The 20,367-nt window shown below is 39.0% G+C and overlaps 5 protein-coding genes across 5 annotated transcripts; 3 read left to right on the top strand and 2 right to left on the bottom strand.

Moving 5' to 3' along the window:
* Positions 1 to 801: 801 nt before the first annotated feature.
* LOC119990848 (telomere repeat-binding protein 5-like) lies at positions 802 to 6,857 on the top strand. Its single transcript, XM_038836976.1, has 10 exons — positions 802 to 1,060; positions 2,241 to 2,438; positions 2,547 to 3,336; positions 3,516 to 3,731; positions 3,841 to 3,903; positions 4,008 to 4,087; positions 4,309 to 4,550; positions 5,142 to 5,462; positions 5,743 to 5,806; positions 6,354 to 6,857. The coding sequence occupies exons 2-10, from the start codon at positions 2,358 to 2,360 to the stop codon at positions 6,531 to 6,533; spliced, it is 2,037 nt and encodes a 678-aa protein (XP_038692904.1). The 5' UTR covers positions 802 to 1,060; positions 2,241 to 2,357; the 3' UTR covers positions 6,534 to 6,857.
* A 1,467-nt stretch (positions 6,858 to 8,324) lies between these two features.
* On the top strand, positions 8,325 to 9,635 carry LOC119990850 (scarecrow-like protein 34). Its single transcript, XM_038836978.1, has 2 exons — positions 8,325 to 8,798; positions 9,277 to 9,635. Exons 1-2 carry the CDS (start codon positions 8,479 to 8,481, stop codon positions 9,281 to 9,283), a joined length of 327 nt encoding a protein of 108 aa, XP_038692906.1. The 5' UTR covers positions 8,325 to 8,478; the 3' UTR covers positions 9,284 to 9,635.
* Positions 8,674 to 12,102, top strand: LOC119990847 (scarecrow-like protein 34). Its single transcript, XM_038836975.1, has 2 exons — positions 8,674 to 8,804; positions 9,642 to 12,102. The coding sequence occupies exon 2, from the start codon at positions 9,819 to 9,821 to the stop codon at positions 11,868 to 11,870; it is 2,052 nt and encodes a 683-aa protein (XP_038692903.1). The 5' UTR covers positions 8,674 to 8,804; positions 9,642 to 9,818; the 3' UTR covers positions 11,871 to 12,102.
* An 861-nt stretch (positions 12,103 to 12,963) lies between these two features.
* On the bottom strand, positions 12,964 to 15,412 carry LOC119990849. Its single transcript, XM_038836977.1, has 5 exons — positions 15,237 to 15,412; positions 14,941 to 15,041; positions 14,483 to 14,564; positions 14,294 to 14,376; positions 12,964 to 13,645 (listed from the first exon to the last, which is right to left on the bottom strand). The coding sequence occupies exons 1-5, from the start codon at positions 15,276 to 15,278 to the stop codon at positions 13,390 to 13,392; spliced, it is 564 nt and encodes a 187-aa protein (XP_038692905.1). The 5' UTR covers positions 15,279 to 15,412; the 3' UTR covers positions 12,964 to 13,389.
* A 1,865-nt stretch (positions 15,413 to 17,277) lies between these two features.
* LOC119991900 (E3 ubiquitin-protein ligase RDUF2-like) lies at positions 17,278 to 18,908 on the bottom strand. Its single transcript, XM_038838435.1, has one exon. The coding sequence runs from the start codon at positions 18,844 to 18,846 to the stop codon at positions 17,701 to 17,703; it is 1,146 nt and encodes a 381-aa protein (XP_038694363.1). The 5' UTR covers positions 18,847 to 18,908; the 3' UTR covers positions 17,278 to 17,700.
* Positions 18,909 to 20,367: the final 1,459 nt, after the last annotated feature.

The following is a 20,367-nucleotide window of genomic DNA, read 5'->3' as shown; positions in this document are numbered from 1 at the left end:
TCAGATCGAATAGGTAAAGGGAAAAAAATTAAATTTATTGGTTCTTGGATCTGTTAGCCACGTGATATTAACTGCTTCAGTCGTTTTCTATGGGTAACTTCCTGCTTTGTTCTTAATTTTAAACGTGCACTATTTAATATTTACCACCCAATTACTTTTTTTAAATTTTTTCCATAAAAATTAACAATAATTAATCACAATTTATCAGCATATTTGGAGGAAAAATTGGATGCAAAATATATTGTTGTAATCCAACACTTAATAGGGAATTCCCATAAATTTGGGTATGAAATCAGTTTTTTTTTTTTTTGAAATGGATAGGGGGATTCGAATCCTGATCATTAGGATAATACACACCATCCTTACCACTCTAACTAGTGACTCGAATGTATGAAATCCGTTTTCTGGAGGGCAAACCCTAGAATGCGACCAAATTAAGGAAAAACGAAAGTTTATACAAATTGTTGCTTGGAATTACCTAACCCCCTGCCATAATTATCCACCTCAAAATAATTTTAGAAAAAATAAAAGGTAAAAAAATACATAAAAATTCATTTAACTTCGTGACCCAACGTTTTTCTCGATCATGCGGATAGCAGGCAGCCACAGGATTTGAATCTTGTCCACGTGTAACCATCAAAAGCGCAATCAAATGCATTGGTGGGTCACCCTATCAGGAAGAATCGGTCTTTAGGTGGTTTCCGAAACCGGCTATAGTCGGTATACTCTCGAGCAATTACCGATAGGTCTGGTGGCCAGGAGTCAATGGTATAAGAGCTGGGGGTTTAAGCAAAGAATGGGTGGTTTTTAGAGGGTTTTGGCGATCAGAAGAGAGAGAGAGAAGGAGAGATGGGTAGCGTTTAAAACAACGTTTTCTGGAGTTAGAATTTGGGATAGAAAATAAGAGAGTGGGAGAGAAGAATGAAGAGAGTTTGTGTTTTTGGGAAGGGGAGAGAATTGTGATTTGTTTCTTCTCCGATCTCACATTTGCGTGAACATCCTGTGAACTTGGCTGGAGTGGAAAAGATTTGTACTTCTAGCGAGAAATCGTCCGTAGGAGGTGAGAGAATCTAATTTTGTTCGGTTTTGGATCGTCAATTCTGTTAAAGAGATTTTTTTTTTATCTTGGGTTTACCTTGCTCAGGCGTTTTTGATTAGTGGGTTTATGGAAAATGAAGAGAACTTTTTGAAAATTTCCCCAGAATTTAATAACGGAATTTTGATCGCAAGACCCTGTGTTTTGTATTTATGCTTAAGAATTCGGGTTGATCAGATGTATTCTCACATTTGTGGCTTTGATTTGAGCTTTTAAAAAAAATTACTTGCAGAAAATGAGTTTTTTTTCCCTTCGATTAAGCCTTTTGTCCACAATTGAGGTTGTCATGGATTCGATCTGAGATTTTAGCTCTGATTCATTTCTAGAAAGACCATCTTTTTTCTCAAAATATGAAGTTCGGCCCCAGAAATCTGAGATGTGATCGAGGTTCTATTTTCCAATGTCGAATTTGGGTCTATCGTCATTTTGCTTAGTTTTTGAGATCGTTTCCTGTTAAAGTTTCAGATCTCCTGAATATATATTTTTGTCCTAAATTACAGGGTTTTCTGTGTGGATGTCTAAAATGTTGACATGGTTTTCTTGCTTTGATCCGCTGTTTCAGGGTTTTGTTGTGGTTTTAGTTTTTCTTCCTTTTTTATTTTTTATTTTTCGGGGGCTGTGAAAGGAATGTCTTTCTTTTATTAATTCGAAATTAAAATAAACACAGAGGAGGGATATGTAAGGTTCAATTGCTGTTTTTATATGTGAAAGGTTAGGGTTTGTTTCCATCATTTTGATGCACTTTCGAATGCTGCAATTGACACCCAAATCGTGGCCATGTTTTCTACATTTTGTTAAATTATCAAAATTTTATGTAGGTTTGTGTTTTGATGCTATCTGATTGATTATTTGGTCGGAGTTGCTATTAGTTTCTTTGTCCTTCGTATAATCATCCAGGGACTACGTAAATGACGGGATCGAGTTTTTGGTATTCTGGGTGTTTTGTTCACCAGTTACTGGGCCTTTGATTTTGCTGTTACTGGCCTGAATTAATGGAATAATTTTAGTTTAGGTACACTTTTAGTATTGTAAATGTAGAAAGAAATATCATTGCTATATTTTATATTGTGTTCTTATGCTTTCGATCTATGATCTATAATTACTATACATATGAATCTCATTAATTATGTTCCTTGTTTCTCAGGGTATTATCACCAGGTTTGGTTGGTTGAAGCGTTTGGAACAGTGCTTAGTTATTGGATCTCGGATCTAGAAACAGCTGTATCTATGTCTGATGTCTCCAGGGGGTAATCTATGAGATATGGTGATGCAGAAGAGGTTGGATTATGGATTCAATGGCTACCAGGTTCCTTTTATGCCTCGAGCTGCCAGATCAGCCAGGGTAAATTTGTTCTATTGCAAATGTGTCACTTTTTTAACCTTGTTTGCTGTTTTTATGGATTTTCCGGAAATTGCTTGATATGGATAAATGATTTGTTTTTTCTCTCAGAAAAGGGGCTCATTTGGAAGTAGAGTTGAAGACAAGAAAATGTGTGCATTTGATTTACTGGCTAGTGTAGCTGGGAAGTTATTAGAAGAAACTACTCCTACTTCTGGTAATACATTAACAGACAAAGACCAATTTGCAGCAGTTAATAATAGTGTAAAAGAAGAATGTCCCGATGATAGAATACCTTTTAAAGAAGTAACTTGTTATGAAAGAAGCTGCGACAAGAGCTTCTTTGTTTCTGAGATTCTCTCGTTAGGTAACGAGGATCTGCATATGCTCAATGAAACAACTTTAGGAGTTGCTTCAGTAACTAGTGTTGATTGCTCAGAGAGGTTTGATGCTGAGAAATTGGGGGAATGCAGAAGCAAGAATTCTCTGGGAAGTATTGCTAACAAAGTAGACGTGGGCTCTGATTACAGGAAGCCTGACAAATGTAAACTAGAGTCTGAAACTAAACAGGTAGTAAATGGTAGTGGGATTGATATGTGCAGTTTGGATAATGAAATGGCGAGGGATGGAAAACCTGCACTGGCAAGTTCAGATAGTAGTACCAAGGTGCCTTTGTGTGGGGAACAAATTCCTCATAGTTCCCTTCCCGCTAGTAGGGATGATGTAAATTTAGTTAGTAAAGATGATGTCGAAAAATCCTCTGGGTGCACTCACCCTTTTACCTCAAAAAAGTTCTGTAGGCCGACGCAACGTATTGGAGACCGGAGAATAAAGAAGATACTGGCTTCTAGACATTGGAAAGTGGCTCCAAAATCTAAGGATATGACACATTATAATGCTGGTATGTGCATTCTTTATAATCTAAAATTTTAACTAATTCATTGTTGAACATCTTATGTTACCATCCAAAAATTTTTAATTTAGGGATTCTTTTTTTCCCCCAACAAGCCTTGTGAATCTGTCTTAAATGAGTTTTGATTGAAGATATGTTTTAAATGATGTGTATTTTGGTGCTTACAGACAAGGATATGAAGCCCTTTTTCCGTTATAGGAAGGAATTTTACAAACGCCAAAGATCAGAGAGGATTTATCCTTTCAAGAAAAGGAAACATTTTGATTTCAGTTCAGCATCAAATTCAGATGGAGGAATTTTTCGCGAGTTCCTTTGTGATTCTCCTGACCGGAGAAATAATGTTGATGGTCCGGGTTCATACCTAAAGATGCATGGAGATCGAGGTCTTACACTTGCATTTTTTTTCTTGCAAATTGTTGTTTTGCCTATCTATATTTCTGAGATTTGCCCCAAATGTGGTCTTTTACTAAATGGTTAGAAGTTGTAATGCAGCCACAGAGGCATCATCGACTGTAGCAGGTCAAAACACATCATTCCAATCTAGGGATTCTCACGGTATGAGAACCTTTGATGGAGTGATTGATATGTTTTCTTTTGACATGATTGGTCAGTGACATTCAAAGAGGTTTTGACACGAAGGTGTGTTTCCTTTTACTCAGTGAAACTAAGGATCAGATCATTCAGGGTGCCAGAGCTTTTTATTGAGATTCCTGAAAGTGCAACTGTCGGTTCACTGAAGGTAATTGATCTTTGATTGTTTTGTTGATTGCATTTAAGTGAAGGAATTTCTTTTTCTTACATTCAAGTTGCATATTCTGTATACTTCTTTCATATTTTGAGACTAGTTTGACTTTTCTGTTTTTTTTTGGGATGAATCGCATTATCTAGTATGGCTCTTCATAGTTCAATCCTGTAACGGCAGTATATGCATTAGTTTGATGATATTTTAATATTATGTAGAGAATGGTAATGGAGGCAGTGACCGCTATTCTTGGAGGTGGATTACGCGTTGGTGTAATTCTTCAGGGAAAGAAGGTTAGGGATGACAACAAGACCCTGCTGCAGACAGGAATTTCTCAAGATGACCATTTGGATGCTTTGGGATTTAGCCTGGAGCCACACTCTTCACAAAGTACCCCACCTTTGTGCACCGGAGATACCCCTCTTCTGCTCCCGGGTGATGTATCCCAGCCTCTTACCAGGTAACTTTAATGTTCTCTGACCTTTGTCTTGAATTTGGCCTTCTTTAGTCTTCCTTCCATTTGCATGCTAATCTTCTGTTTACATTTGGGTTGGTTGAATCTCAATATGCTATATAATATATTAAATTATTCTGAAGTGGTGCCCACTTTTGATAAACATACAATTACAGAATAACTAAGCCGAGTGAAGAGCAGAAGCTTCATGGCCAGTAAAGCTTTTGTACCTTGTGAAATCATACAACTCTTCCAATTTGACTTGTGGATTAGGTAATGCGTGGACTAGGGAGTGACTTTCATTTGAAGAAAATCATAGTTGTAATCTTTGCATTTGATGTTTGAGTCTCATTGGGCTTCGTAGAACTTGTATAAGTATTGATTCTCTAATATCTCCATTTTTTCTGACAATAATGTTTGCTGGGCTATACTGGGATTCACATCTTTATCAAATTTATGTCATAAAATTTTGGGACTTTGAAACTTGTTTTAGTTAATGTGATTCTATAAATATTGATATTACATGCCGAGGCATTCTCCCTATGCAAATGATTTCAGTCCTTGCTTTCAACTTATGAATTTACACCTTTTTGCTAGGTATCCTCGCAGTCCAGGTGTGATTCATAACAGCATTCGTAGTCCTTCAACTGATCCCCATGTGGTCAATACTGCCGGAAACCTCATTGAAAGTGATCATGATTCTGCACCATCCCCAACTGACGTTTCAGTTGACAAGAGCACAACGGATTGCAAAGCGTTGGTTCCTGTACCAGCCAGGGGTGTGGAGGCACTGGCTGTGGTTCCAGTACACCGGAAATCCAAGCGTTCTGAGACAGTGCAGCGCCGAATTCGTCGACCTTTCTCTGTTGCTGAAGTTGAAGCTCTCGTTCAAGCGGTTGAGAAGCTTGGAACTGGAAGGTATATTTTAATAAAGGCCAAAAAAGGAACCGATTGAACTGTTTGGGGATGCAGGCACTTCAGGACCTGCAAATAGAAATTGTTTGAATTTGTGATCTGTACGAGTTGAGCAAAATTCTATTGAAGGCATATCCCTCTTAATGGCCATTGCATTCTGGTGCCATTCTGTTTCTGCTGCATAGGGCTAGCAGTCATATTATTTGTGTACTGCTGCTCAAATTGTGTGGTTCTCAATCAGTCCACTGTAAGTTTTTCTTAATGTTTTTTGTCGGTTTTTCAGATGGCGTGATGTCAAGCTACGAGCATTTGACAATGCAAAGCATCGAACTTATGTGGATTTGAAGGTAAGTTGTTTATTGCATCTTGCATTTAATTTTTCTACAGATGTTTTTCTTTCTTTCAAAACGTGTTCATCAGTTTATGTCATACAAAAACTTTGCCTTTTCGTCTCTAATATTTGTTAGAATATAGGGTAAGGTTTTAATGGGGGTGTTTTGATTGCTGTGTGCATTTGTTTTCAAAAAAGTTGGTACTTTACGGCATGGGGGGCTGCAAGTGCACCTTAGTTGGTTGAATCTGTTCAGACTAACGATTGCTTGCATCACAGGCAAATGATTAGGTAGACTTTACTAGCTTTATTAAAGCTTTAGCTATCAGCAGAACAACAGCTGTCTCACATGGAATCTCTAGAATTCTAATCTTACGGAATACTTTTATTATTCCACATGCCTCTTTATACTGTCATATATCATAACCCTAATTGAATCTTTTTCCACTTGGTCTTCTTTATTGGTAGAGAAAGCAAAAGAGAGTAAATTGAGTTTGTGATTTTGTATTTTCCTGGCTGTACGTTTCCCTCAAAAGGTGTCCTCCACGTGATGGGTTTTGCAGGACAAATGGAAAACACTGGTGCACACGGCAGGAATATCCCCGCAGCAAAGGAGGGGAGAGCCTGTCCCCCAGGAACTCCTGGACCGAGTCCTCACCGCCCACGCTCACTGGTCTCAACAGCAAGCGAAGCATCAACTCAAACAGCAGCAGCAGCAGCCGGAGACTTGCCTTCTCCTCTGAGGACGATGATCTCAAGAGCTTTTTCTGCGATGTGACGAAGAAACTTCAATTAGACTTCAGTGGGTTTTAGAGGTGGATAATAGGATATGTCTAATTATCATTTTTTTTTACGTGCATTATATTGTTCGCGGGAGGCTTGCGCACGGGGTTTGTTTACTTAATTTTTTCTTTGATATTATTTATTGTTCAATGATTTATGTAAAAAGTTATAAGAAATAGAAATCTGATAAGTCTCCCATGTAATTTTTTTTTTATCTTGGCTCTTCCGTGTAAATGATTTGGTTGAATAAGAGCTTTCTAACTGCATTCCCTTTCGAGAATCAATGTCGGTTTTTCATGATTTAATTGATTTTGCTATCATCATCATCATACAAGTATAGTATAGGCAGACCGGGTAGGCAAGAGCCATGTTGGGTTATGTTAGAAGACACCCATAAAGTGGAGCACGTGGTTTCATGTGGGAGCATATGACATTGCTTCCTAGGTTAACCAAACTCTCTGAATCATTAATGGAGAATGATAATGAGTGTTTTTAAGGTACTAGATAAGAATGAAAAATGTGTATCGAAATTTGAAAAAGATATGTATTTCAAGTTTAAAAAATTAGGTGAGAAAGTGATATACTGTGATTCTTATAGTCAATTTTTAACAAATGCTTTTAAGACACCCGTTATCAATACCCATCATTCAAATAGGAATCTTATTTATGATTAGGTGTGTTCTCATTTCTTTAATTTTAAAATTGAATCTTGAAACAGGTTTTAGTGAACCATGGTTTCTTAATCCTTGTTAAGTTTGGTTGGAGTGAATAAGGAGAGAGGAGGGATGAATGAGTTTGAAGTGTGAGTTTTGGATTCTAATTCACCGCAAATGGTAATAGTGAATTCTCACATTTTTCTTAATCCTTGTTCCTCGTTTGCTTCTATTTTTTCAGGATAAATACGTGTGTGAATTTTTGTGAGATTGGTTATTTTCCTTGTGGTAGAATAACCCGGGCCACATTTACTATACACCATTAGAATAATGAATTTATGGCTGTTGGATTGAAAAGATGTATATCTCTGGTATTTGCCATAAGTTCCACCTCCAACAAATTATCTCAATTAATTTATTATTAAAATAAATAGTCTTTTTCATCTCATATATAAATAACAAATTATTTTATTAGTTGATTAAATACGAAAACTTTTGCTAGAAAAAAAAAGGTAAAAATTTCGTAGTAAAACATTAAGTACATGTTCAAACAAAATTATTAAGTCCCAATTTTAAATAAGGGTATTAATATTATTATTCCTATTATACAATCTATTTTAAGGTGGAAAAAAAAACACGGTGTGGGTACAATTTCATGGGCTGCAAGGCATAAGCAGGCCCAAGGGTCAGCGCTTTTGCTCTAGGAGAGGGCAAGGGAAACCACATAATGGGCCCATGCTAAGCCCGAAGGTAAAACACCCATTCTGATTCAGGCACTTGCCGCCAGGGGCCAGAGGCCCAGAAGCAGAACCCAGTATTTATTCTAGAGAAAGCCCTACTCGATTACAGGAACAACCTGCTTGATCGATAGAATTCGTGCTAATCTAGTCCATCTTCTCTTCAAGCTACGCATTACAGGGATAGAGCTTCCTCTAACTGGTTTCCGGCCAGCTGAAAGAATTGAGGAGACAGGGCGTCGCTTGGGAAAGTACTGTGAGCGGTTTAATATCCCATTTGAGTACAAACCCATAGCTTCGCAGAACTGGGAAACTATCCGAATTGAGGACCTTAGTGTTAATAGCAATGAGGTGCTTGCTGTCAACTGTCTGTTGAGGTTTACGAACCTATTTGATCATGAGACCGTGGAAGTAAATTGCCCTAGGAATGCAGTTTTGATTTTGATCAGGAAGATGAACCCGCGTATATTTGTCCATGCTATTGTTAATGGATCCTACCATGATCCATTATTGTTATGTTTGATACTTGCTTACCGCGTGATGATCAACAGCGGTTTCTGTTTGAGAGAGAGTTTTATGGGCGGGAGGCTATGAACGTTATAGCAATTGAGGGCATGAAGAGAGTGGAGAGACCTGAAACATACAAGCAGTGGCATATCCGGAATTCAAGGGCTGGGATCAAGACACTGCCGTTGGATCAGGAGCTGATGAAGAAACTTAGGACTGAGTTGAAAGTGTATCACAAAGATTTTGCAATTGATGAAGACTGTCATTGGCTGCTGATGGGATGGAAGGGCAGGACTATCTATGCTGCTTCTTGCTGGTTCAAAATCAGGTGAAGGTTTGTTTCCTTTGCATTTTACTTTTTCTCTGTTCACTCTCTGAAACTCATCATTTATGTTGTAGAGGATGTAATGGAATAATCACTTTAGTTTGTTTTCTTCTCTTCATATTAGTTCCATGCTGGTGGCAGTGATAGACTAATCCTTGTCCCTTAGATTTGATTGTAAATCTGTCAATCCGAGACACCTTTTTGTTAATGTGTTGTATGACATATCAACAGAAATAAGTTATGTAATTTCCAGTTTTTTGCACGTTGATGATTATCTTTTGGTTACTACTCAGATCTTCCCCTATCATGATATCTTTTGATTCTTTTCTCCCGTTCAACTTGACTTTGCTGATGCATTATCTCATATTCCTGAATCTAAAAAATTCATGCTTTAAGACCCCAGATTGTTCTTAGCCTGAGGCAGCTATTGATTTGTGTTTCAGTTGTGATATGTGGTTTCCTGGTGTATTTTTGGTGCCAGGATGTAGCAACTGGCATACACATGAGCACACAAAAAAACACTGACATGTGAGTGATCTTGAAGAGCTAGGAAAACTTCTATTATATGCAAAAGCAAAATCAAAAGAAGTCTTAAGAAGTAGACGGAGAAATCTGAAGAGGGAGTTGACTTGTAGCATATTGACAAGCAGAGCAAACAGGGAACTCCTTGTTAGAGCTAAGAACTAAGAAGCAAATTGAGCAGAGACAAAAATAAAGAATTTTTAAATTCCAAAGAAACATTAGAGGAAGCTTCAATTGAATCCCATTGTTTACCCGTTAGTGCTCAACTTTCTGGAATTTGCTTCTCTAATAGATTTCTGATGCATAGATGGCCATGAATCCTAGGTACATCGAATTTACTGATTCAATAGACAGTTCCAAATTAGATGATGGGCTCAGCTTCCTGAATTCAGATGCCTGTTTGAATCTTGAAAATTGACTTAAATTTAGCATAGCTTCCCCAGATTTGAGCTTTGGTGACTTCCCTTTCACCCCTTCCGATGTGAACCCTCATAATCTCTCATGGTTGACAAGATGGAGCCCGGAGGGAGAGTGTTCAATCCAAGCGATGATAGTGCCTATTCAGATCCCGTTCTCAGGAATATAAGCTGGATACTTATGGAAGAGAACACGGAGGAGAGGCCAAGTATGTTCCATGACCAGTTGGCCCTACAAGCAATGGAGAATTCATTGAGTAAAGTGCTTGGTGAGCAATATCCTGGTTCGCCTTATCTACCCCACATTCATGTTGAGAGCCCAGATGGTATTTCTTATGGAAGTAGCAGTGCCAGCGATGGCACTAGCCCCATCAATTTTGTTGATTCTCAATGTGATGGCTACCATTTACAGTCTACTTTGCAGCCCACTTCACGAATCTCGTTCAACATTTCAAACAATATGAGGAATGTCAATGATGGACCGATGATCTCTTGTGTCAATGAGCTGGTTCAAAAAAAGTTTGGTGATGGCGAATCTGTCTTGCAGTTTAAGAAAGGATTAGAGGAAGCTAGTAAGTTCGTTCCAAGTCCTAATCAACTGTTTATTGATTGGCAGAGCAACAATTTGAGCTTGCAGCAGGTGGAGGCTTCAACGGAGGTTGTTATAGCGGAGAAGAATGTGAGAGGGGACTCCCAAGATGAGATGAGGGCTAGAAAGAACCATGAAAGGGAGGATATAGATGTGGATGAGTGGAGGAACCACAAGCAGACAGCAGTTTACACAGAAGAGAGTGAATTGTCTGACATGTTTGATAAGGTATTGCTTTATCCTATCGTAAACAATGAGCCAGTATGTTTTGATGAAGCACCTGTACAAAATTTAGCAAGCAAGATGTCAGAGACAAATGGAGAATTGATTGGATCTCAGGGCGGGAAAACTCTTCGTGGTAGAAAGAACAAGAAGAAGGAGGAAGTTTCTACCAAGAAGAAGGGGGAAGCTGCGGATTTGAGGACTCTTTTGATTCTATGTGCTCAAGCTGTTTCTGTAAATGACAGCAGGACTGCTAATGAGCAACTGAAGCAAATTAGGAAGCATTCTTCCCCATCTGGCGATGGATCTCAAAGGATGGCCCATTACATTGCCAACGCCCTTGAGGCACGCTTGCTTGGAAGCCTCACCGGAACTCACAATTTTTATGCTGCCCTAGCTTCCAATAAGAAGCATACAGCTGCTGATCTGTTGAGAACTTACAGAACTTATCTTTCAGCATTTCCATTCAAGAAGGTCTCAATTTCTTATGCGAACCAAATGATTTTGAAGGTAGCTAAGAATGCAACAACTCTTCATATTGTAGATTTTGGGATCCTAGATGGTTTCCAGTGGCCAATGCTTATCCAACTTCTCTCGACAAGATCTGGCAGGCCTCCCAAGCTACGTATTACAGGGATAGAGGTTCCTCAAGCTGGTTTCCGGCCAGCTGAAAGAATCGAGGAGACAGGACGTCGCTTGGCAAAGTACTGTGAGCGGTTTAATGTTCCATTTGAGTACAAGCCTGTAGCTGTGCATAACTGGGAAACTATCAAAGTTGAGGAGCTTGAGATTAATAGCAATGAGGTTCTTGCTGTCAACTGGCTGTTCAGGTCCTCTGACCTACTTGATGAGACAGTAGAAATAAATTGCCCAAGGGATGCAGTTATGAATTTGATCAGGAAGATGAATCCACATATTTTTGTCCATGCTATTTTTAACGGATCCTACAATTCCCCATACTTTGTTTCACGGTTCCGGGAGGCACTCTTTCACTTCTCTGCATTGTTTGATATGTTTGACACTTGCTTACCCCATGACAATCAACAGCGGTTGACCTTTGAGAGAGAGTTTTATGGGCGGGAGGCGGCGATTGTTATAGCGTGTGAGGGCAGGGAGAGGCCCGAAACTTATAAGCAGTGGCAGGTCCGGAGTATGAGGGCTGGGTTTAAGCCCCTGCCCTTAGATAAGAAGCTGATGAAACAATTTAGGGCAAAGTTGAAGGAATTGTATCACAAGGATTTTCTACTTGATGAAAACAGTCAGTGGTTGCTGCAGGGATGGAAAGGTAGGGTTATCTATGCTTGTTCTTGTTGGGTACCTGCGTAGTAGTCTTGTTCTAAGAAGCTGGACCTAGTTGGGGCATGGATAATTTCAAAATCAGGTGAAAGTTCATTTTGCCTTTCAAATTTTTTTTTTTTTTTAAAATCCTCATTCTCAATTCTCCAAAAAAAAAACAGTGAATGCATGCTTGACTTGAATTAACTGTTTTACTTGGATAACCCAGAAAATAATTGGAATCCTGCAAGTACAAAGAGACTAACTTTTTTGTGTTGTAAAGGATTAATGGTTTACGCTTTGTTCATTAACTTCCCTGTACTGGGTGATTCTTTGCCCCTTAGATTTGCTTACATGAAAAGCATGGATCCTGTGTGTTTGTGTTGTCTGATATATCAATGAATAAAGTTTCTAGTTTCCAGCTCTTTACACCTTGTTGGTCTGTGGATTCCTGCCTTTGTGATTTTTGTCAAGTCCTGGTGTCTTTTTCATTGATATTATGATTGACTGATGAAAAGAACCAGGCTGGTAATGCTATAAATTAATTTCTAAAGCCTGTTTAGTCATAGGATGTTGTCTTTCTTATTGGAGCTATAGACAAATATAATAGATTACAGATAATGCCATGTTTATGTTAATCTTTATTTTTGGTAACTCCAAACAAAATGAGCAAACGCCTGATAGGTTAGTTGGGCCGAGACCCAGTGCCAACTTAGAATTGAATTCTGGACCTCGTGAAATTTTTATACCCTAAAAAAAAAAATTATACTGTTTTTGTATACTGTTTTTGTACACGATAAAAAATTATTCTAGGAAGGCTTTTATTTGTATACTGTTTTTGTATGGCAATATTAATGTAGTTTCTGGTTTGAAGTATCACTTTCGCATGACTACGTAAGTTTGATAACGGTGATGGGCCATGCAGAGAATGACTAACTCCCTATTATTCAAAAATATATATTGTTACCCACCAGAGTTTTCTTTGAAAAGGATGGCGGATCGACGCACAACAGGTAAAGTGAATTGGGGAACACAAGAATATGAACATTCACCACCCTTCCTCTGCATCCTTGTATTCATATCACTATAAATGGAGATTGGAAAACATACCGCAGGATAGCTTATTCGTATCACACAAAGAAAATGTTATTTAAGAGAATACTCAGGGCGCAGCATATGTGCTTTTGACCATAACAGGTAAATGATCCCGCTACAAATTCTCATTCAGTAAACAAAATTAAGTCACAATAGCATCCATGAAGACAGAAAAGATGGTACAGTTCGAGAATGGATGCCATATGAATGTACTCTTTTCACACCCTTATATAATCCTACGAGTCCTTCCAACCATTGTGGAAGAGTTTAGTGAAGAAAAAGGCAGTTGTAAGCACAAACACGGTAAAAAAAAAAAACTTATACAATCTCCAAAAAAACGAAAGAACATCTAGAAATCACCTGATGAAACTAGACGCAGCAAGGCTTGAAGTGATGCGAGAAATCCATGTCCCTACGTTCACAGACAGCATGGAGTTTTTTGAACTCCCAAATTGTGAAATAAGCCTACTCATGCTCACTCTCTTCTGTTTTTACCCTTTGACGGTCTAAGAACATTCCAATCCAGCTTTTCACGCTTTGGTTGCTTGAAGGAGGCTTTATTGTTAAGTGGCGACGAATGCTGACCACCTACAACAGTTTTAGGGGATTCATTTGGCAGATCCTTTTCTGACACCTCTTCAGGCTGTTTTCTTTTGAGATCTCCATCAGCCTCGTAATTTAATTTATCATCGACATTTGGGCATTCAGCTCCATTTGAGGGCCCATTTTCTCTGTTGATAAGCAGAAAGAAAGAGAGATATCAGCAGCAAAGTAGAATAAAATGTCTCTTCCACAAGTTGCAAATACATGCAAGAACATAGTCCATATTTCAAATGTCTGTGTGGTCATCCTTCAGTTCTGCCCTCATTTGATTTTCTATAGCTTCCACAAAAGATTAATGATCCATTTATTTGGTAAATGAAAAGTGTGCACCAACTAGTTATCTACAATTCTGGAAGATGAGAGATTCTTTGGCTCATTTATGGGAGGACTATGTCGAATATACAACAGATGGGATTAACATAAGTGACTACTGCTCAGAGATTGCCATGCCCAGGGCACAGCCATACACGAGTCTCAACACTGCATTGCACAAACCGGCAGGTTGAGGAAATTGGCCCAACTCCAGAATTCATATCCATTTGAATGACTTAAAACTCTAGTTGGGGCACAAAACAACATATATTGGTATGGTCTTGCAACAATTTACTCATCCAGTACAATCTTTCATAAAAACTTATTTTTGGCCTTCTAATGACGATATATTGCTGTAAGATTGAAAAATGATAAAATAATTTCAAATATCACAAACCCACACTGTAAGGACGTGCCACAAAAGGTAAAACAGTTGACATGATTTCAAGGACAAAATAACCAACCTAAAAGAGAACTTTCCACTCTGGTTGTCAGAAGAAGTGGCAGGTGCTTCAGGCTTGTGAGTGTTTCCTGCTTCATTCAGTTTCTACCAAGGCAAGGCTTTAGTGAGGAGACAACAGAGGCCATAAAGAGAAGAACAGCAGGCCTATAGTCATTGGAAATAGCATTTGGGTCACTAGAGCTTTACTCACATCAATAGAAGGATTGAAACTCTGAAACGACATACGGCCCATAGTTGCTCCCGGGAGAGGATCCCCTTCCATTATGACAACACTGCAAGCGTACAAAACAGCCACGGAATGGAACAGGTGAGATCTCAAGACAATTCTGCCAGATAGTAGCAGCTATTTTATAAACAAAATCCAATGAACATTACACGGATTGCAAAAGAAGCTACAAGTTGCTCTAATTCCATACCGTGAACCAATTTTTTATAATCTCTTTTTTCCCCAGGATGTACAACCAGAGGGCAAGAATTACAGAGGAAGCAATTAATGCCAAGGCCGTAATTGTGCTATTGTATGCAAACATGCAATCAAACCATAACCTCTAGTGATTCAAGACTAACATTAACAATAATTCAAATAGAAAATTAAGTCAAGTACTACAGACAAATCTCACATGATAATTTTCATAAACGTAATTTTACCATTTTTTATTAACGGCACCAGGGGAAAAGAAATTCCCATCAGGCTTAACGTCTTCTTCTTTCTTGGGTTTCTCCTCTCTCTGAGCAGCTCTTTGCATGAACTATTACAATGAAGCAACGGAATATCCCATTAAGGTTTACAAGCTCAAACGAAAGGAAATTATCAACTAATTTAAAAAATACCCACAGGAATCGAAGCAAGTTCGATTCAACTTTTTTCATAAAAAAAGAAAACCTTGCAGTTAGAACCAATACATCACAGAAGCAAAGAAGAGCTGGCTTAGTCCTCGAGTTACCTTCAAGTTCCTCAAGGTGTTTGAAAGCTCACGCTTTGCCATAATCTGCTTATTGGGTTAGCTTCAGAAAAATCACCAGAGAGCTCCTGTTCTGAAACTCGAATCTCTCCCTTACTGTCTCCGCTTGCCAAGAAACACACCATAGGCGTTGCAATGCGAGAAATTTTCAGGACCAATGATCCAATGTGCGTAAATTAGGGCACTTCATCCCTTTAATTGGGCTGGGCTCTGCAGGCCTATATTATATTAGCTGGGCTGGTCCAGATTACCCAAATAATGGGCTACTAAAAGATCTGACTTGGAATAGGCTCATTCGATGATATACGTCACGAACTTGGATTACACTAGTGTCCAGACTCCAGCCAATGTTCAGTCGTCTTTACACAAGAAAGAAAATAAAAATGAGGGTGTGGGTCATAAAAAATTTACCAAATATGATTGGGATTTCCTTATAGGGCTTAGTGAATGGGTATACAACAGTGGGCTTAGGGTGGATAATAATGGGTCCACACACAGTCGCTCTGAGATATGATATGTGGGCTTGTCAGAGGCCCAGAATAGACTCCCTCCTTTGGATTGGAAATTGAATGAAATATACCGGCTATTTGCTCATGCACTCTGTAGCAGGGGTGAAAAAAAAATTCAATTACGAGTCAGTTCCGAGTTAGACAACATTAATAAGATATTAATATGTTTGGACCTTAATCCGAATTGAATTTTGGACGTACTTAATTGACCAAATCCGGACTGATTTAAAGTCGGATAAGAAAACCAGACAATAACCTAATCCAGATTAGGGTTTAAACAAGTAAACTGAAAAAAATTATGTGTTTGGACCCAGACCCGGTTTTAAACCGGATAAAAATTTTGTGTTTGAACCCAGTTTTCAACCTGTAAGTTATGTTCAAACTTGGTTTAATCAAGGTTAGAAAATTTTGATCATCCGGACCAAACAAAATTTTGACACCCTTACTCCAAAGCTGTCTAATTCAATGCCTGTTTTGAAATCTTTATCATAAAATGAAAATATCAAGCCAACATGTATACACATAGTTCACTTTTACCAATTATGGACATAAAAATGGGATTCTGCCATCATTATGAGATATGCCCAATTGTAATCTGAGCTAGAACAGACATATATGCCACTAGTGGTGCAGTGGATGTTGAGAGGAATTTTGATGTATAGGAGTGCTGGAGAGAAGTGTTTGGTTGATAGTTAGGTGATTAGATACCATAATCTCACACACAGTAGGCGTTCACTAGACCATGTCCAATCCATCTGACTCACTCTCTCTACTTTCTTGCCATCCTGACCCCAGCTGAAATTTACACACAGGGCATGTGCCTTGTTGCCGCAGCCATGGATCGATGCAGTTCACATGAAACTGGAAAAGAAAATCAGACAATAGAAGAAATTACCATGAAAATCGAACGTCTGTGATGTGGACTATAACTCAGCTGGTACCGAAGAAGACGATGCCTGCAGCAGTAATGAGGCAGAACTGTGTCCAGGCGGATGAATATAAGGAGCATAAACAAAACCACATAGAAGATACAAATCATAGTAATAAAATTACCTCTCTGTGGCAGAAACCTTATACTTGTGAACATGTAAGGAATTTATCTCTTCCTCACTCATTGAAGTAGCTGTGGAAGGATTATCAGAGTCGAGTGCTCCTAGGGCATCATAATCTGGATAAGAGTACTATGCTATCATGCTTGCTTGCGATCACATAAATTTCTCATCCATGTCAAGGTAAACTTAAAACTCAGTCAACAAAGTAAGGTGGATCAAAGCTCAAACCCCAATATGTTGATGAGAAAGTAAGTTGGATCTAAACTCAAAACCAATGACTTGGGCACATGATAAATTGGGTCGAAACTCGAAACCCAATGTCACAAGAGTGTTGCGATTTACGAACTCATACCTTAAATATCATTTTGTTACTTGGACACTGCTACTCACATTCATCTTTTTTTTTTCTTTGGGTACAGATTCATCCTTGTGTAACTGAACTTGTGAGTTGGGAAATACCTGCAAAGAAAAGTTGCTGCTTTCCATTTCTCAACGTACAAAGCTAACATGACAATTCAAGGACTACACAATTGCTTCAACACACTACCTAGACTACCAAAGTAGCAGAGTAAAATTTCCACAAGCTAGAGAATACCAAAGAGGACTACAATGAAGCTTTGATATAAGGAATGTAAAGAATATTATAACACTTGGAAAATACAAATATATTACAACAAGCTGCATATCCTCCTCACAATCAACAAAAATTGAATCAATTTAGTAGGACTCCGTCGACAAACAAGGAAAAACAAATATCAACTTTGTAGTACTAAAGGCTATGCTTGCGCTGGAAATCTGATCTCATATTTCTTCAAGTTCTGCTATTTGGTATTTACAGTAATGGAGAAAAGACTGCTTCTTCAATTATGTTGTTCAATTCAAAAATCACCACCTCTCAATCTCCCCTCCTTCCAAGTCCAATCCTCTCCTTCTCCTTCTACCAAAGACTGAATTCGAAAGACTAAAACTTCTTCTCATTGATCCAGAACTTAAACTTACAGAACCAGGTGACGACGAAGAATTAGACCTCGATCTAAATCTTCCAAAAAATGATGCCAAACCACGATAAAGCCCCCTAAAACCACCATTCCTACTTCTTCTAGTGGTCACCCATGGAACCATTGGAGACGTCTCTCCCCTATTAAACCCCCCATCCATCTCAGTAAACACAACCGGTAACTCCGTATCACCTCCTCTTCTTCCTCCACTGAATCTTCCCACAGCATACCCACCTCCAGGCAATCTCCAGATTGTCAACCCCACTATCTCTTCTTGCTCTGTTGCAGTAGCAGAGGCCTCCTCTGGCTCTGTAGGCAATTCGTGCCGACAAACTGGACATGAATTTCTCATTGAAAGCCATGGGAGGATACAGTCGGGATGATATATGTGCTTGCAGGGCATCTCACGCCCTTCAGAATGTAATTCAAATGGTTCTTTACACACTGCGCAGTGAATATCCGTGCTGACATGGGTATCTGTAATTTCGATTCTGGGCATAGATTCTACGACCGCTTTCGATGCAGGCGGATTCCGGGTTCGGTGTAAATTGGTCATTTCGATGTGAGTCAGCGACTCAAGTATTCTATCGAATCCTGCTCCCATCAAGAAATCCGATATCGTCGTTGGGAGCGGTCTCAGGCCAGATCCGGCTCCGTCATCGTAGTACAGCTCAAAACTGTTCGATTCATCGTCACCGGCATCGGCGGGTACGCGGAGGACGATAACGGGGTTAAACGGAGACCGACCATTCGCATTTCGGCGAGATCTGCGTGATCGACGAGCTGGGGCCTGACCAGGATCTTCACTGTTACTGTTACTGATCACGTGAAGGGCGGAAGCTGGAAATCGACGGCTGAGATCACTGCCAGAATTGTCTGGCCTCATCTCATCAATCTCTTCAACGAATCCACCATCGCAGTACGGACACGTGATAGCATCATCGTCGGCTTCGGCGGTGTCGCTGTGAGCCCCGATGCTTACGAAGCGAGTACAACTGTAACACCAATACGACCCCATCGACGGCGATGACATATCTAATAGATCCTGTTTTGGACGAACAGAGAACGGAAACTTTTCAAAGAGAGGAAATGAGGAGACACGTATCTAGTCGTTAAAGGTATTTATAGGATTCTTGACGGTGTGGACGGCAAAGAGACGGTTCACATAACACGAGATGTGAGTAGACGGTAGGGGTGGCAAATTCTCGATAACCGGATTTGTGCGACTCGGGTTAAATTAAGTTTTGACGTAAGTTATATATTTGAAATTTGAATCCAAATACAAAAAATTTTAAAATTGGGTCTGGGTCCAAACCAAGAAATGTTGTATGAATTTAAAATCAATTTAGGTTTGATCAATTAATTACGTTCAAAATCTAATCCACGTTAGGATCCCAAAATGTTAATATTTCATAAATATGCATTGTTGTCGGACCTATAATCGATTTTTTACCATCCCTACTAAACGTGTTTGGTGCGTCAAGAAATGTAACAACGTTAGATGACAAGGATTGACTCAATGAAGAAGCCGAGTAGCTCGTATGAGGACTAATTGGATTAGGAACCGAATATGTAAATATTTCATCAATATATATTGTTATCGGATCCATAATCGATTTTTTTATCACCCCAACTAAACGCGTTTGGCACGTCAATAAATGTAACAACGTTAGATGACAAGGATTGACTCGGTGAAGAAGCCGAGTAGCGCGTATGAGGACTAATTGGGGACGTTGACTTGCGTGGCTGGGACGCCGAGTTTGAATTTCAAATAGTCGCCGATTTGTGCGTGAGTTCTCTGTAGCCGCCAAGCAAGTGGGAAAGATTCTTAAGAGAGGTCACGCGGTCCGCTTTTTTGTCTCTTTATATGGATTGGGCCCATTGGTCCAACACCATGGACTTTTGAGGCTGGGCCCGTTGCCGTGCTTTGCCTTCGCTTTACATATATATACGCTCCCAAGATATCCGATTGCACTGTCGGAAATGCTGATTTGAAATGTGTAATAATTTTGTTTTTTGTCTTTAGGTGGACATTTGTTGAGAGACCAATATTTTTTTTTCTTCAAACATATAATAATTTTAATGTTTTTTCTACGAAAAATCAAAAGAGCTTAGAAAGTTATATCTTTTGTTATACGATTTCTGTTCTTATAAATTCCCATTAATCAATATGATATTAGAAACTTTATGGGATTAGATCCAAAATGACCCCTCTATTTTGGTAAAAGTACTCTTTTGGCCCCTCTACTTTTAGTTGTTAAAAATAAGCTCTTATACTATGCGAATTGAAACATTTGAGCCCTCATGATGAACTTCTGTTAAATCGTTGCCCACGTCGAGTAACGGCGCCGTAAATTTATGACGTGGTTGTTACAGGTGGCACACAAATTACACTTAAAGGAACAAATAAGCCCTTCAACTTCAACAAAAGGAACAAATAAACCTCTCTACTATTGAAAAAATAACAAAATTGGTAAAAATGCTTCTCGGCGATATTCGCCCTCTGAATTCTTTTTTGGGGTATCTGCAATGATGCAACCAACTATAAAAACAG

The sequence above is a fragment of the Tripterygium wilfordii genome, chromosome 22 (assembly GCF_013401445.1).
Source record: "Tripterygium wilfordii isolate XIE 37 chromosome 22, ASM1340144v1, whole genome shotgun sequence".
Classification (NCBI taxonomy): domain Eukaryota; kingdom Viridiplantae; phylum Streptophyta; class Magnoliopsida; order Celastrales; family Celastraceae; genus Tripterygium; species Tripterygium wilfordii.
This window is presented reverse-complemented; position numbering and strand designations above follow the sequence as displayed.

Excerpts from the sequence above, each read along its gene's own strand:
- LOC119990848 (XM_038836976.1), top strand. The coding sequence starts at position 2,358 with ATGGTGATGCAGAAGAGGTTGGATTATGGATTCAATGGCTACCAGGTT. Across the intron at positions 3,337-3,515 it reads TATGACACATTATAATGCTG|ACAAGGATATGAAGCCCTTT; the intron begins GTATGTGCATTC and ends TGGTGCTTACAG. Across the intron at positions 4,088-4,308 it reads CAACTGTCGGTTCACTGAAG|AGAATGGTAATGGAGGCAGT; the intron begins GTAATTGATCTT and ends AATATTATGTAG.
- LOC119990850 (XM_038836978.1), top strand. The coding sequence starts at position 8,479 with ATGTTTGATACTTGCTTACCGCGTGATGATCAACAGCGGTTTCTGTTT.
- LOC119990847 (XM_038836975.1), top strand. The coding sequence starts at position 9,819 with ATGGTTGACAAGATGGAGCCCGGAGGGAGAGTGTTCAATCCAAGCGAT.
- LOC119990849 (XM_038836977.1), bottom strand. The coding sequence starts at position 15,278 with ATGGCAAAGCGTGAGCTTTCAAACACCTTGAGGAACTTGAAG. Across the intron at positions 15,042-15,236 it reads ACACCTTGAGGAACTTGAAG|TTCATGCAAAGAGCTGCTCA; the intron begins GTAACTCGAGGA and ends TCATTGTAATAG. Across the intron at positions 14,565-14,940 it reads GGTGCCGTTAATAAAAAATG|TGTTGTCATAATGGAAGGGG; the intron begins GTAAAATTACGT and ends GTACGCTTGCAG.
- LOC119991900 (XM_038838435.1), bottom strand. The coding sequence starts at position 18,846 with ATGTCATCGCCGTCGATGGGGTCGTATTGGTGTTACAGTTGTACTCGC.